The sequence below is a fragment of the Callospermophilus lateralis genome, chromosome 1 (genome assembly GCF_048772815.1).
Source record: "Callospermophilus lateralis isolate mCalLat2 chromosome 1, mCalLat2.hap1, whole genome shotgun sequence".
Taxonomy (NCBI): domain Eukaryota; kingdom Metazoa; phylum Chordata; class Mammalia; order Rodentia; family Sciuridae; genus Callospermophilus; species Callospermophilus lateralis.
In genome coordinates, this window is record NC_135305.1 from 124,710,648 (window position 1) to 124,723,899 (window position 13,252).

The window sequence follows — 13,252 nt, forward strand, 5'->3', positions numbered from 1 at the left end:
AGACTTCATTGCTCTGGGCCCAGGTTGAGGCAGAACACCATGGCAGAAGGGGGTGGTGGAGGAAAGCTACTCAGCTCATGATAGCCAGGAAGCAAAGAGAAAAAACAGAGGCCCCAGGGACAAAATATAAAACCCAAAGGCATTCCTCCAGTGATCTACTTTCTCTATCCACACCCTATCTACTTAGAGTTAATACCCAGTACCGTAGTTCTGACAAATTATCAGAAGGATGAATCCTTTGATTAGTTTACAGTTTTCATAATACAACCATGAGCTTTTGGTGAATACCTCATATCCAAACCATAACAGATGGCATATAGGATCTGAACAGCCAAGATTACTTGAAAAAATTTCTATATACTTTTTCTCTTAAGTCTTGTTCTTCATCAGTGAAGCAGGTGAGCTCTTGGAATTAAATGAGTTAATCTTGAATGTGTCTCTCCAAAATTTATGTTGGAACTTAAAACCCAATGTGATAGTATTAAGAGGCTAGGCATTTTAGACATTATTTGGCCATGAAGGCTCTGTTCTCAAGGATAGAACAATGCTCTTTGCCCAAAGTTTTAGCCCCTTTTTCCATTTCTTTTTGGCATGTGAGAACATAGTAACAAGGCATTATCTTGGAAGCAGAGATAAGCCTTTACCGGACACCAGATCTGCTACTGTCACAATTTTAGACTTCTTAGCCATCAGAACCATGACAAAGAAATTTCTGTTCTTTGTAAATTACCCAGTCTTAGGTATTTTGTTACAGCAACAAAAATGGACTAAGAATGAGCTATAATTTCGGGTTCTCTTCTAATTCCTTAGACCCTGCTGCATGAATTGCATTTCAAAAAGTTGACATAGGAAGGTCCCAGGAAATGAAAATATGTGTGAGGTAACCTCATGTGTATGCATGGAGGGCAGTCTAAGAAGAATCACAATTACACTCCATGGTGTAATATGATCCATTCCTGAGTTTCTTGTATCTTTGTGAGTACTTGGAAGGAGGCATTCATATTACCTTACATTCTAGGTACCCCCAGCATCTGCCACAGGATTTAGCACATATAAAATGGTTAACAAGTCTTTGTTTATCTGTTGTATTAGGATACTTTCCCATCCTGATTCATATTTCTACTTCCTTTGGGTTATTACCAACTATATAGAAAACCAGCTACAAAGCATAGGCTCCTTATCCAGTGAGCATATTTGACAGGTAATAGCAAAGATATGAAAATCAGAATTCATTTTTGTCCTAATTTGTTTTGGCTCCTTTAAACACTATGTGGGAATACTTCTCCATCCCTCAGTTAAAGTTAACAGAGTTGACCTAGGAGTAAGAAAGAAGCAAGTATAGCTTATGAATCTTTACCCAGGAGTAAAGGGATAAAAGTATTAGGCCCATCTCTTCAAGAGAAGGTATAAAACTGAATACCTTTGGGATACAATAAAGCTACAAAGTTTTAAGGGCCTTGAGAAGAAGGCAAATGCAGATGTAAGACAGATAGACAAGGATTCCCTTGCATATCTCACTTGAAACCTGGCTGCTATGGTCTGAGTTTGTTGTGTTCCCTCTCTAACTGATGTGTTTTTATCCTCATTGTGCTGTATTAAGAGGGTAAAAACTTAATCTGATTATGGTGTTTAGAGGTGGATTTAGGGGCAGGTGATTAGAATTATATAAGTTCAACAGGTGGAGCCCTCATAATTTAATACTGGTGACTTTATAAGAAGAGGCAGAGAGACCAGAGGGTACACATTCATGTTTCCTGTCTCTTCCCATGTGATGCCCTGTGCTTCCTTGGGAATCTGTTACTAAGAAGGCCATCACCAGATGTGGCTTCTCAATCTTGGGCCAGAACAGTAAGGCAAATAAAGAAACCTCTTTTCTGGAGTACCAGTCTGGAGTATTTATTGGCAACAGAAAATGGACTAATACACCAGCTCTTGCACAGTGTTTTAGTCAGCTTTTTGGTGCTGTGATTGAAAGACCTGACTGGCACAATTGTAGAGGTAGGACAGTTTATTTGAAGACTCATGGTTTCAGAGGTCTTAGTCCACAGAAGGCTGGCTCCATTCCTCAGGGCTCCAAGTGAGGCAGGGCATTAGGATGCAAGGGTGTGGCAGAGGGAAACAGCTCACATGATGATCCGAAAGCAGAGAGAGAGGGTGACTTCTCTCTCGAGATACAAAATATATACCACATAGCTACATCCCCAATTAGCTACTTCCTCCAGCCATACCCCACTGTCTCCAGTTACCACTCAGTAAATCCCATCAAGGATCAATCCACTGAGAAAGTTAAGACTCTGGCAACACAATCATTTCTCCTCTGAACCTTCTTGCTTTGTCTGACACGTGAGCTTTTGGGGAACACCTCATATCCAAACCATAATATACAATATTCCCAGAGTCTTGATTTTCCTTTAATACACTTTCAAGGAACCAGGTTTCAGTTTCAAATTTCTTGGGATTAGGAGAAATTCATTGAAGAAAATTTCCAACAAAAGTTCTGTGAGCAATCACTTTTTCTCTGACCTGCTAAGGTTCTGACTCTTACATTAAATTTTACTTATCTAAATATAAGGTAAACTTTTCCTCTTCTTCCTGAATGTAATCCAGCTATGAAGCACTGTTCAATATATAAATGGTCAAGTTATTTTGAGGAGATCTAAAGGAAAAAACTGATAAATAAGAGGTGAAATTATATTGGAGATAATAAAGCTCACTTAGTTGCCTGAATCAGCAATCTCTTGTGAGGACTCCTGGGTTGATTCCTCAAACTTATGTTCTCTCTGATATAGTGGATATATCTGAATCAAAATTCAGCTCATTCTGTTAAGCCTCTCTTTGCTTATCCAATTTATCTTTTTAAGTTTCAGGGTTCAAGACACAAGATTGTCAATTAGATATAAAATTGGACAGGTGATGAAAATTTGCCTCTAACAACCTCATGTCAGATAAAGAATCTGGGCTATCTCACTAGAACAATGTGCCCTCAGTAGCAGTAATAGTAATAAAAGAAGTTGATGATTAATTTGGTTTCCTCAAAATAATTTGAATGTTGGGTTAATTTAGCAGTGCTTTCTGGCATTTGAAAATTGTTGAGGTCTCCCTGACTCCTTTCCCTAAGGATATTTGACCTTTTATTTCTGTTTAGACTTTAGGCCTTTTTTCTCATCATCTCCACACAGGTCCCTGAGTGTGCATTAAACCCCACTGTCTCATTTCTATTTAGATCCATCCCTGTAATTTGTGTATACTTAACTATGGTTAAGTCCAACCTGCCTGTCTGCTAAACAGATCACGCATCGCCAGGGTGAATTGTTAATACCAAGCAACTTACTGTGTATGCCATACTTCCTCTGCTTGCTTCCTAATAATCTGGAAATTCCCCTTCCCACAAAGCCTTCATATATACAAGTCCTTCTGCTATGGATAGCTACCACCTACCATCCCCTTTGCATGGCTGTCCTTACTGACAAGGTCTCTCTTTAGCCAAAATCGACTTTTCAATAACTCATTGTATTAGCCAGGCAGGGTGGTGCACACCTGCAATACCAGCAACTTGCAAGACCCTGTATCAAAATAAAAAGGGCTGGGGATGTAGCTCAGTAGTGAAGTCCTCTGGTTTGATTTTTCAGTATCAAAACAAAACCAAAAAACAAAATCTCATTGTATTGGTGTTTCTTGGAATATTTTAATGCCAAAGTCTAAATTCTAAATAATGTCACCAGATTCAATCCTCAAATGAGGTCTCCAGACAAAAGTCCCTACTGTAGTAAATCCTGTTTTAGAAGATGCAGTGCTGGGGCTGGGATTGTGGCTCAGTGATAGAGCCTAGCATGTACGAGGCCCTGGGTTCGATCCTCAGCATCACATAAAAATAAGTAAACAAAATAAAGATATTGTGTCCAACTACTTCTAAAAAATAAATAAAAAAGAAGATGCAGTGCTATGATTTGAATATATGTGTTCTTTCAAAATTGATACATTGCTATCCATACCCAATGCAATGGTGTTAAAAGGTTCTTTTAAAACAGGATTTCCTATAGTAGGGATTTTTTTTTTTTTTTTAAAGATAGAGTGGGAGAGAGAGAGAGTGGGGGAGGGAGAAAGAGAGAAAGAGAGAATTTTTTAATATTTATTTTTTAGTTCTCGGTGGACACAACATCTTTCTTTGTATGTGGTGCTGAGGATCGAACCTGGGCCGCACGCATGCCAGGCGAGCGCGCTACCGCTTGAGCCACATCCCCAGCCCTTTTGGTTTTGTTTTGATACTGAAAAATCAAACCTAGAGGCACTTCACTACTGAGCTACATCCCCAGCCCTTTTTATTTTGATACAGGGTCTTGCAAGTTGCTGGTATTACAGGTGAGCACCACCCTGCCTGGATAATACAATGAGTTATCTGAATACAATGAGTTGGATCTGAGGAGAAGTGATCAAGTCATAAGTATGCTGCTCTTATGAATGGGATTAGTGCTTTTTATAAAAGAAATTGAGGGAAGCACCCTAGGCCCTTCCACCCCTTCTGTTCTTCCACTGTGAGGACAGTGTTTATCTTCTCCAGAAGATGCAGCAACAAGATACTGTCTTTGAAGCAGAGAGAATGCCCTTGCAAGACACCAGACCTACCAATGCCTTGATCTTAGACTTCTCAGCCTTCAAAATTTTGAGAAATAAATTTCCATTGTTTATAAATGGCCCAATCTTCAGCATTTCATTATAACAGTAAGAATGAGCAAAGACACACAGCGTCTGTTTTTCTTTCTCTACTTGCATCAGGAAGCTAATAATCAATGGCCTGTGTTGGGTCATCCATGATGTCTGAGTGCTCTGACACATGCTTTGCATAAATTAGCCCCAAAGGATATCATGGTAATCATAGGATGCAGATATTACCAGCTCTTTCAGTAAATGATCCCAAAGCTGGAGTAATTCAATGCCTTTCCTTTGCTCTTCATACCCATTTGGTACTTGGATGTAGGTTTCCCATTCTGGGAAACATTTCCTGTAACTTGGGTCTATGGCAAGTGATGCTGAGGCAGGGTATATCTGAGGAAAAACAAGAAGCAAGCATCTTTTCTTAGCCCTTCTTAAGATATACCATTGGGAGGGGAGGGGAGGGGAGAGGGGATAGTAGAGGATAGAAAGGGCAGCAGAATACAACAGACACTAGTATGGCAGTATGTAAAAAAGTGGATGTGGAACTGATATGAATCTGCAATATGTATACGGGGTAAAAACGGGAGTTCATAATCTGCTTGAACCAAATGTATAAAATATGATATGTCAAGAGCTTTGTAATGTTTTGAACAACTAATAATAATAAAAAAAGATATACCATTGGTTATGTTTTCTCTAGAACATGGCCAAGTATGCTCCACAAGCTGATGGGCCCATTTCTTTTTTATGGGATTTAGAATAGGAGGCTGGAAGGGGTAACAGAAGAAAGGAAGAGTAACTGCTATGGGAAGAGAATGAAGAAGGGCCAGCTGCTGTGTAACAAGATTGTCAGTAATGACAGCAGCATGCACCTGAGGGTCAAGCAAGGCTTCTGAAGAATAAACAGTATTGGGCTTGCTCATACTCAGGGCAAAATGCAAAGGGAGCCCTAGCCCTTTTTCTTGGTGTGTGGCCTCCTCCTCAAGTGCTTACCTGGGAGGCTATGTCAAAAAGAAGGTATGCCAGTCCAGGGGCAGAATGCAGTGGTGTGGTGGGGACAGTGGCTGGGAGGCAGGCAGTCCTCTTGCTCCCTGGGCAGTCAGTCAAACAAATGCCCAGTGACTATAGTGTCCAACCCTACAGTCCTTTACTTTTGGATTGTCCTGTGGAGTGGCCCAACCTACTCCCAACTGCCATGTCTCCCATTCACCTGCTTCCACCTCACTGCTCCTCAGGACCTAGCATGGGCTTCTTTACACTACTGAGACCCCAGATCCAATGTATCTCATTAGTTCTAAGGAGGTTTATTACCTCCTTAAGAAAAGAGAGAATCATGTGGTGGAAAGTCATTCTGTCATTGATAGGAATACCTAAAGATGTCATATATATATATATATATATATATATATAGTGCTGGGGATTGAACCCAGGGCCTTGTGCATACAAGGCAAGCACTCTACCAATTGAGCCAAATCTCCAGCCCTGCTATCATAAATTTAAAAAAAAATATATTTTATTGTAAAAATACAAAAAAAAAAATGCTCATCATCTCTAGCAATCAGAGAAATGCAAATTAAAACTACTCTAAGATACCATCTCACTCCAGTAAGAGTGGCAGCCATTATGAAGATAAACAACAAGTGCTGGAGAGGATGTGGGGGAAAAAGTTACACTCATACACTGCTGGTGGGACGGCAAATTGGTGCAGCCAAATTGGAAAGCAGTATGGAGATTCCTTGGAAAACTGGGAATGGAACCACCATTTGACCCAGCTATTCCTCTTCTTGGACTATACCCAAAAGACCTAAAAACAGCATATTACAGGGACACAGCCACATCAATGTTTATAGCAGCACAATTCACAATAGTTAAACTGTGGAGCCAACCTAGATGTCCTTCAATGGATGAATGGATAAAAAAAATGTGGCATTTATACACAATGGAATATTACTCTCCAATAAAAAAAATATCATGGCATTTGCAGGGAAATGGATGGCATTAGAGCAGATTATTCTAAGTGAAGTTAGCCAATCCCAAAATAACAAATGCCAAATGTCTTCTCTGATATAATAGGGGTGGCTCAAAATGGGGTTGGGAGGGAGAGCAAGGGAGGAAGATTACCTCTAGATAGGGAATAGGGGTGGGAGGGAAAGGGAGGGAGAAGGGGAATAGCATGAATGGTGAAAGGAGACTCTCATCATTATACAAAATACATATATGAAGATTTGAAAAAAAAAACTTGATTCTTTGGTTAAATTGAAGTCTGCCAAATTTTGCAGAAACAAAGGAACCACTTCCCTTTGGTAAGTAATGTGTGGGATATATTGAAATCATTTGAGTTTTATCATTCTCAAAGGTGTTAACATCTATTTATGACCTTTTTAAAATCAATTACTGCATCAGTAACTGTAAAATGGTGATTTCCTAATACTATTTTTCTGTAGCTGATATTCTTCGATAAATAAGAGCTTTCCCTACTGCTCTGTGTTTTGGAGTAACAATAAAGACTCACATTTTTTTCTTTTTTTAAATTTTGTTGTCAATGGATCTTTTAAATTATTTATATGTGGTAATGAGCTTTGAACCCAGGGCTTCACACATGACAGGCAAATGCTCTACCACTAAGTCACAACTCCAGCCTCTTGAATGTCATAAATTTTTAATATGGATACATATATTAAATATTTTATTAAAGTGAATTTACATTTTTAACCAGTCACTAATTAAATTCAAGGGGCAGCTCCAGTTCATATGAAGGATAGACATTCCCTTTCAGTATTGAGGGCCTAACTTGTGTACATTTGATCCCTGTATACAGAAAAAGGTCAGACTGAGGCTTATGGATCCTCTAGAGAACAGTGAAAAGTTACAGTACAAGACCTCAGTGTAGTTAGCAGGGACAGCTCATGTAAATAACACTTTATTCCTGGTACTCACTACTGTACATTGTTTTAGGCCCTCAGGATGCAACTTGTGTGTACTGGCACACTCACTAAAATAGCCACAGAAATAAGTAGGAAAAATATTCCCCAGAGAGAACCAAATGGAAGGAATGATAAATGGTGCCATGAGACCTTGGGGTTTAACATTCAGCCAGGTGTAGTAAGCATCTTGGATGCTTAGTGCCTTCTCATTTCATCAGTAGCTGGATTGTTCTTGAGGTCTCCACAGGGAAAGCAGGTTCAAATATCACACAGTATACCGAATGGTTTGCATTGAGGTTCTTTATTTCTGGCCATTTCTTTACAGCTATCCATGCAGGGATAACTCCCACATGTATCTCTCAAGCCTGAATCAAACTATTCTAGAAATTCAGATCCATACTTCTAACTTTATAAGATGCATCTCACCAAAGATACAAAAAACTCTAAGTAAACATCTTGCCCCGACTCCCGTCACCTTTTTCCCACTTAACTGAAAACAAAACTGGCTTTTTTTCTAAATGTGTTTACTTTCTGAGCTTTTGTGTCCAAGTGCCCAAAATAAAGCTGTGGATATATGCATTCATCTAAGCAGGCATGTAACAGGGACACAGAATGGGTTCTGGGTCATAGAAGGTCCTGTCACCACAGTGAGGACAGGGGTTGGCACTGAACCAGACCATGCCTGGCCGCCCCAAATCGCGCAGCATTTGCTTCAGCTTGGCATGCAGGTAGGCAAGTCTCCCCAGGTGGAGGGTACCCTCAACATCTTCATAACTCTCCAGTGGGGCAGGATACATTACATGACTTAACTTGCTCAGCCCAATGGTGTGGAGCAGGAGGTTCTCTAACACAGCCATGGAGATGGGATTCCCACAGAAGCTGAAGGTTGTGAGCTGGGAGCAGTGGCTCAAGGCAGGCAGGATAGCAGTGAACTGGGAGTCCATGATCCCACATTCATCTAAGTCCAGATCCTGGAGAGTGGTGGAGGTTCTCTCTAATAGAACCTGGAGGGGCTCAAAACTTACACAGGTCAGATTGACCCCACTCAAACCCAGATCCTTCAGCTGACTGATGTTGGGGCATTGGGACAGATGTGTCAAATCTGACTCTGAAAGCAGGCAGTTAGTGATTGACAATGTCTCCAAGGGGCTCTTCAGGGACCTAGGGAAAGACAGAATAATTAGTGCTGGGGAATAGTGATATTGGATATTAGACAATGAGGATGACACAGAAACACGTTATTTCCCACACATTCCCTTATTGGAGATCCAAACAACCCTTTACAGACAGGATATTTGAGACAAGTTTGGAGAAAGAGGTTCATGCTGATAAAGCTGTTGAATGCAGTCTATAATCTGAAATCTAAAATTTGATGGGCTTTCCCTTCTTTAATGCCCCCTTCACTTAGCTATTTTTAGTCATCTTAGACATCATTTCCCAAAGCTACCCTCTCCAGACATAAATCCATTAAATAGTGTTCTAGCAGCAATATGTCACTGATAATTGCATCTAATCAACTTTATAACTGAAATTGCTTTCTTTCCAAAACTGATGTTGAAATATAACTCCCATTATAATAAGAGGTGGGACCTTTAAAATCATGTGACTGATAGGTAATGGGTTATCTGAACAGTAAGTCTGCTATAAAAGCTGGTTTGGTGAGGTCTCATGAGTACTCCTTGTCTCTCACCATAATGCTTACACTATTCAGGAGCTCTGCCAGCAAGAAGGCCATCATTGGATGTGGCTCTTCAAACTTGGACTAAACTGTTGAGCTAAAATAAACCTCTTTTTTATAATGTACTCAATCTGTGGTGTTGTATTGTTTTTTAAAATATTTTTCAGTTGTAGTTTGTCACAATACCTTTATTTTTATTCAATTGTATGTGGTATTGAGGATCGAACCCAGGGCCTTGCACATGCTAGGTGAGCATTCTATTGCTGAGCCACAACCCCAGCACAGGCTGTGCTACTGTATTATTATTAGCAACAGAAAATAGACTAAGATAACCTCTAACCTTTATTGGGGTAGTTGTGTGATACCATACTTGGAAATAAGACAATATGGTGTCTTCTAGTGACCTGTTCACTATTGCATTATTTGTGGCATATACACAGCAGATGTCCATTGCTGTTACCAAAATGAAGAAGGGCTTGCTCTGGTCTACAGAGCAATCTTACTATCCCTCACCTGAGCACTTGGTTCAGACGGCCTTTGAGGAAGGAGATAGAGTCCAAATACAGCTCCTGGAGGTGATGAAGACTGAGGAACTGAGAGGTGAACTGACTAACGCAATGCTCCTCCTCCTCCAAGGAAGTGTAGGAAGACATGTGGATGTGGGACAGGAGGAGCCTGCGCAGATTACCCATCTGGCCCAGATGAGGAGCAAACTTCCCTAAGGAGGATAATTTCCAGGTACAATTCACTTCCAAATCCTGGACAGAGTCCAGCTGCACCATTTTCAGGATCATCTTAATATTCTGCATGGGCACTGAAAAAATCTTCAATTTCTTACAGCACAGGTGTAGTAAACCTTTCTTTTGCTTGACTTTCTCAATGAGGGAAGCAAGCAATTTATCACGGCTGCCTTCCTTGAGGCACAGGTCTATAAGCACTTCTATAGGAGCCAAAGGCTGCTTCCCCCTCATTCTGCAACCGTCCACTCTTCGCTTCTTCTTCATGGGCTGGGTGGCCTCTGGCTCCATCAGTGAGTACACACTAGCTCTGCTTCCTGACCATATGGTCCAGAAGTCCCGATGAGCATTCTTGCGTAAATCCAGCACTTGCAGTTTCCATCTCCTGTAGGAAAATAGGTAATCAACTCAGAATAAAGAGCAGAAATCGTACAACCTTGGAAAGAAACAAAGATGCTCTTTTTTCACTGAGAATCTGCTTTTCCTTTGGATTTTTCTGGAATCCCTTCTCCTAAGATCCTTCTTGAGCCCTGCTTATTGTACATTGGAGGGAGTACCCAATGCATCTTAATTAATCAGCCTTCTACATCCAGAAGCCCATTCCCAGAGTGACACCAAAAAACAGACTCCAGGCCTCCCTGAACTTCCTCACTAGCACCACCAAAAGCCGCTGGCCTACCATCTTAGTTCTCCATGCTCCCTGAATACAGCTGTCTTGCTGACTCCCAGGGTCCTTTCAGGCTACAGGACTACCCTCACCTGGGGCGAACTTCCTGAGCAAGCAGCACATCAAGTCCATTGAGTGCAGCTTGGAAGTTCTCCTGGTGAGGCTGCCACTCCTTCATCAGGGATCCTAGAGGGAGGCAGGCAAAGGGCCAGGACTGCACCATCGCCTTCAGGGTCTTACTGCGTCGCTCAGCATAGGCCACAGTGAACAGAGGTGGGAAGAGCTCTGTGGGGAGCTCCTCCAGAGCAGCAATTGCCAAGGCCTCATTCCTCAACAGACTCTGCCCAGCCAGTTCCAGGAGCCTTGGTGGAGCCCACATGCTCATCCTGATGAATCTCTGTTCTAAACGAAATCCTGAGAAAATATGAAGAGAAAGTATTCTCAGGTTAAGCATGAGCAACTCCATATTCTCTCCACCCTTCAGAGGGACCAACTCAGGGCTAAAGTCACTGTCTGGTAATAGCCAGGAAATTCTCAGTTTATCCATTCTGCACTTGGTGGCCATAGAGTCATATTTGTGTCTCTGCCAGCACCAGAACAAGCATTTGGTCAAATGCTGAGGAGGTGGCATGATGACTACTGACCCCATTTCATATCCACCCATTCACAGCTCCATTTAATTCTAGCCCACCTGGGAAGTAAGTATTATGGAGCCTGAAAACTGACTCTGCCCTCTTATGGAATAAAATTTGAAAATTATAAATTGAGATTTCCTTATTGAAATGTTTGGGACCAGAAGTGTTTGGGATTTTTGATTATTTCAGACGTTGGAATATCTGCACATAAGATATTTTGGGGAAGGGACGCATGTTTAACACAATTTTGTGCATGGAACAAAGTTATACAATGTAGATTTTTCCACACATGATATCACACTGGCACTCAAAAGCTTCGGATGTTGGAGCATTCTGAATTTCAGATTTTTGGATTAGCAATGCTCACCTGTATTTTCCAGACAATGGGAATGGGAATACCACATAGCCCAGAATAAACTCCTTCTCTGCTCCAACAATAAGACATGTGGGACATATTAGGAAAACATGCACAATGGGTGCCATTGTATTTTCCTTTATAAAACCTTTAATTAAGAAACTATAAAAGCACTTTAATAGTAATACGTAACATTTGGAAGAAATAATTTAAAAAATTCAAGGGGTACATCTTAACATGTGTCTCTACTACACAGTGATATTAGGATTTTCACTCTAACATGAAATATAGAGGAATGAATAATTCACAGAGCAATGCTCAGTTTTATTCAAAACACTTTAACTGACAAAATATGTATTTATGGTGTATAGTTAGCTAGGTGTGGTGGTGCACGCCTGTATTCCCAGACTCTGGAGGCTAAGGCAGGATGGTGGCAAATTTGAGGCCAGTCTCAGCAGCTTAGCAAAATCCTGTCTCAAAAACTAAAAAGGAATGGGGATATAGCTCAGGGGTAGAGTGAATTCAATACCCAGTACCAAAAACCATTTACATTTATTTTGAAATATTCATTAACTATAGAATGCCTAAGTCAAGCTAACTCACAGGCATTATATCATACTCTTACTAATTATGGTAAAAACCTTTAATATCTACTCCCCTAGCAATTTTCCAGTATATATTTTCCCTAACTGTAGTTAGTATATTGTACCCTAGGTCTCTTGAATAAACTTTCAATCCCAAAATGAAAAGGGAGAAAGAACAGGAAAAAAAAAAAAAAAAAAAAAGGAAAAACCCTTCACTCTTAAAAACATCCTTTGAATCGCCTTACCCATAGGGGTACTGTGGATTAAATCCAGGGCCCTCTATCACTGGGTTACTTCCTCTATCCCTTATTTTTTTGAGAAAAAGTCTCAGTTGTTGAGGCTGATCTCAAACTTTCCATCCTCCTGCCTCATCCTCCAGACAACTGGGATTATAGGCATATGTTTCTGCACCTCACCTATGAAATATTTCTAAGCTTTTAAAAAATTATGAAGGAAAAAAACCTAAATAAACCACAAAACTTATAAATGACAAAACTAGAACAACTGGTCACACTCTATTTAAATGTTACCAAGTAAAATTCTGACCAGTCATGTCTTTCATTTCCAAAACAAAACAAAAAATCTGTTTAATTATTTTAAGCATATGTAAAATGGTATAACCAAAGCAGAAAACAAAATGTTCCAAGTTAAGGCAAAATGCATTAAGAGGAAAGAGCAAAGCCTAATCCTGATCTTTTCATAAGGAAAGGAAAACTATTTATGCAGTTAGCCTACCAGACTATGAAGACCCTGGATGACATTCCTGACCCATCAGGCCCAGGTGCAATGCAGGAAGCCTTGTATCCCAAGTCAGGGAGGACCAAAGAATTAACTCGTTCCTCAGAAGCTATCATAGGCCATTCTGGGTACACCTTCCTCTTTTCAGCTCTAAGCTTACAAGCATAAGCATGAAATCTGATTATAATATTGGTTCTCCATTCTGTGTATCCTAATAAGGTGTTTCACCTTCTGTGGAATCAACTCACTGAATCACATGTCCATTCACAAAAGGGAAAGGA

The 13,252-nt window shown here is 40.4% G+C and overlaps 1 protein-coding gene across 1 annotated transcript; it reads right to left on the reverse strand.

Moving 5' to 3' along the window:
- Positions 1-8,161: 8,161 nt before the first annotated feature.
- LOC143407016 (melanoma antigen preferentially expressed in tumors-like) lies at positions 8,162-11,044 on the reverse strand. The gene is made up of 3 exons (XM_076866072.2): positions 10,752-11,044; positions 9,769-10,377; positions 8,162-8,738 (listed from the first exon to the last, which is right to left on the reverse strand). The coding sequence occupies exons 1-3, from the start codon at positions 11,042-11,044 to the stop codon at positions 8,162-8,164; spliced, it is 1,479 nt and encodes a 492-aa protein (XP_076722187.1).
- Between the last annotated feature and the right edge of the window lie 2,208 nt (positions 11,045-13,252).

Excerpts from the sequence above, each read along its gene's own strand:
- LOC143407016 (XM_076866072.2), bottom strand. The coding sequence starts at position 11,044 with ATGAGCATGTGGGCTCCACCAAGGCTCCTGGAACTGGCTGGGCAGAGT. Across the intron at positions 10,378-10,751 it reads GCTCAGGAAGTTCGCCCCAG|GAGATGGAAACTGCAAGTGC; the intron begins GTGAGGGTAGTC and ends ATTTTCCTACAG. Across the intron at positions 8,739-9,768 it reads CGTCTGAACCAAGTGCTCAG|GTCCCTGAAGAGCCCCTTGG; the intron begins GTGAGGGATAGT and ends GTCTTTCCCTAG.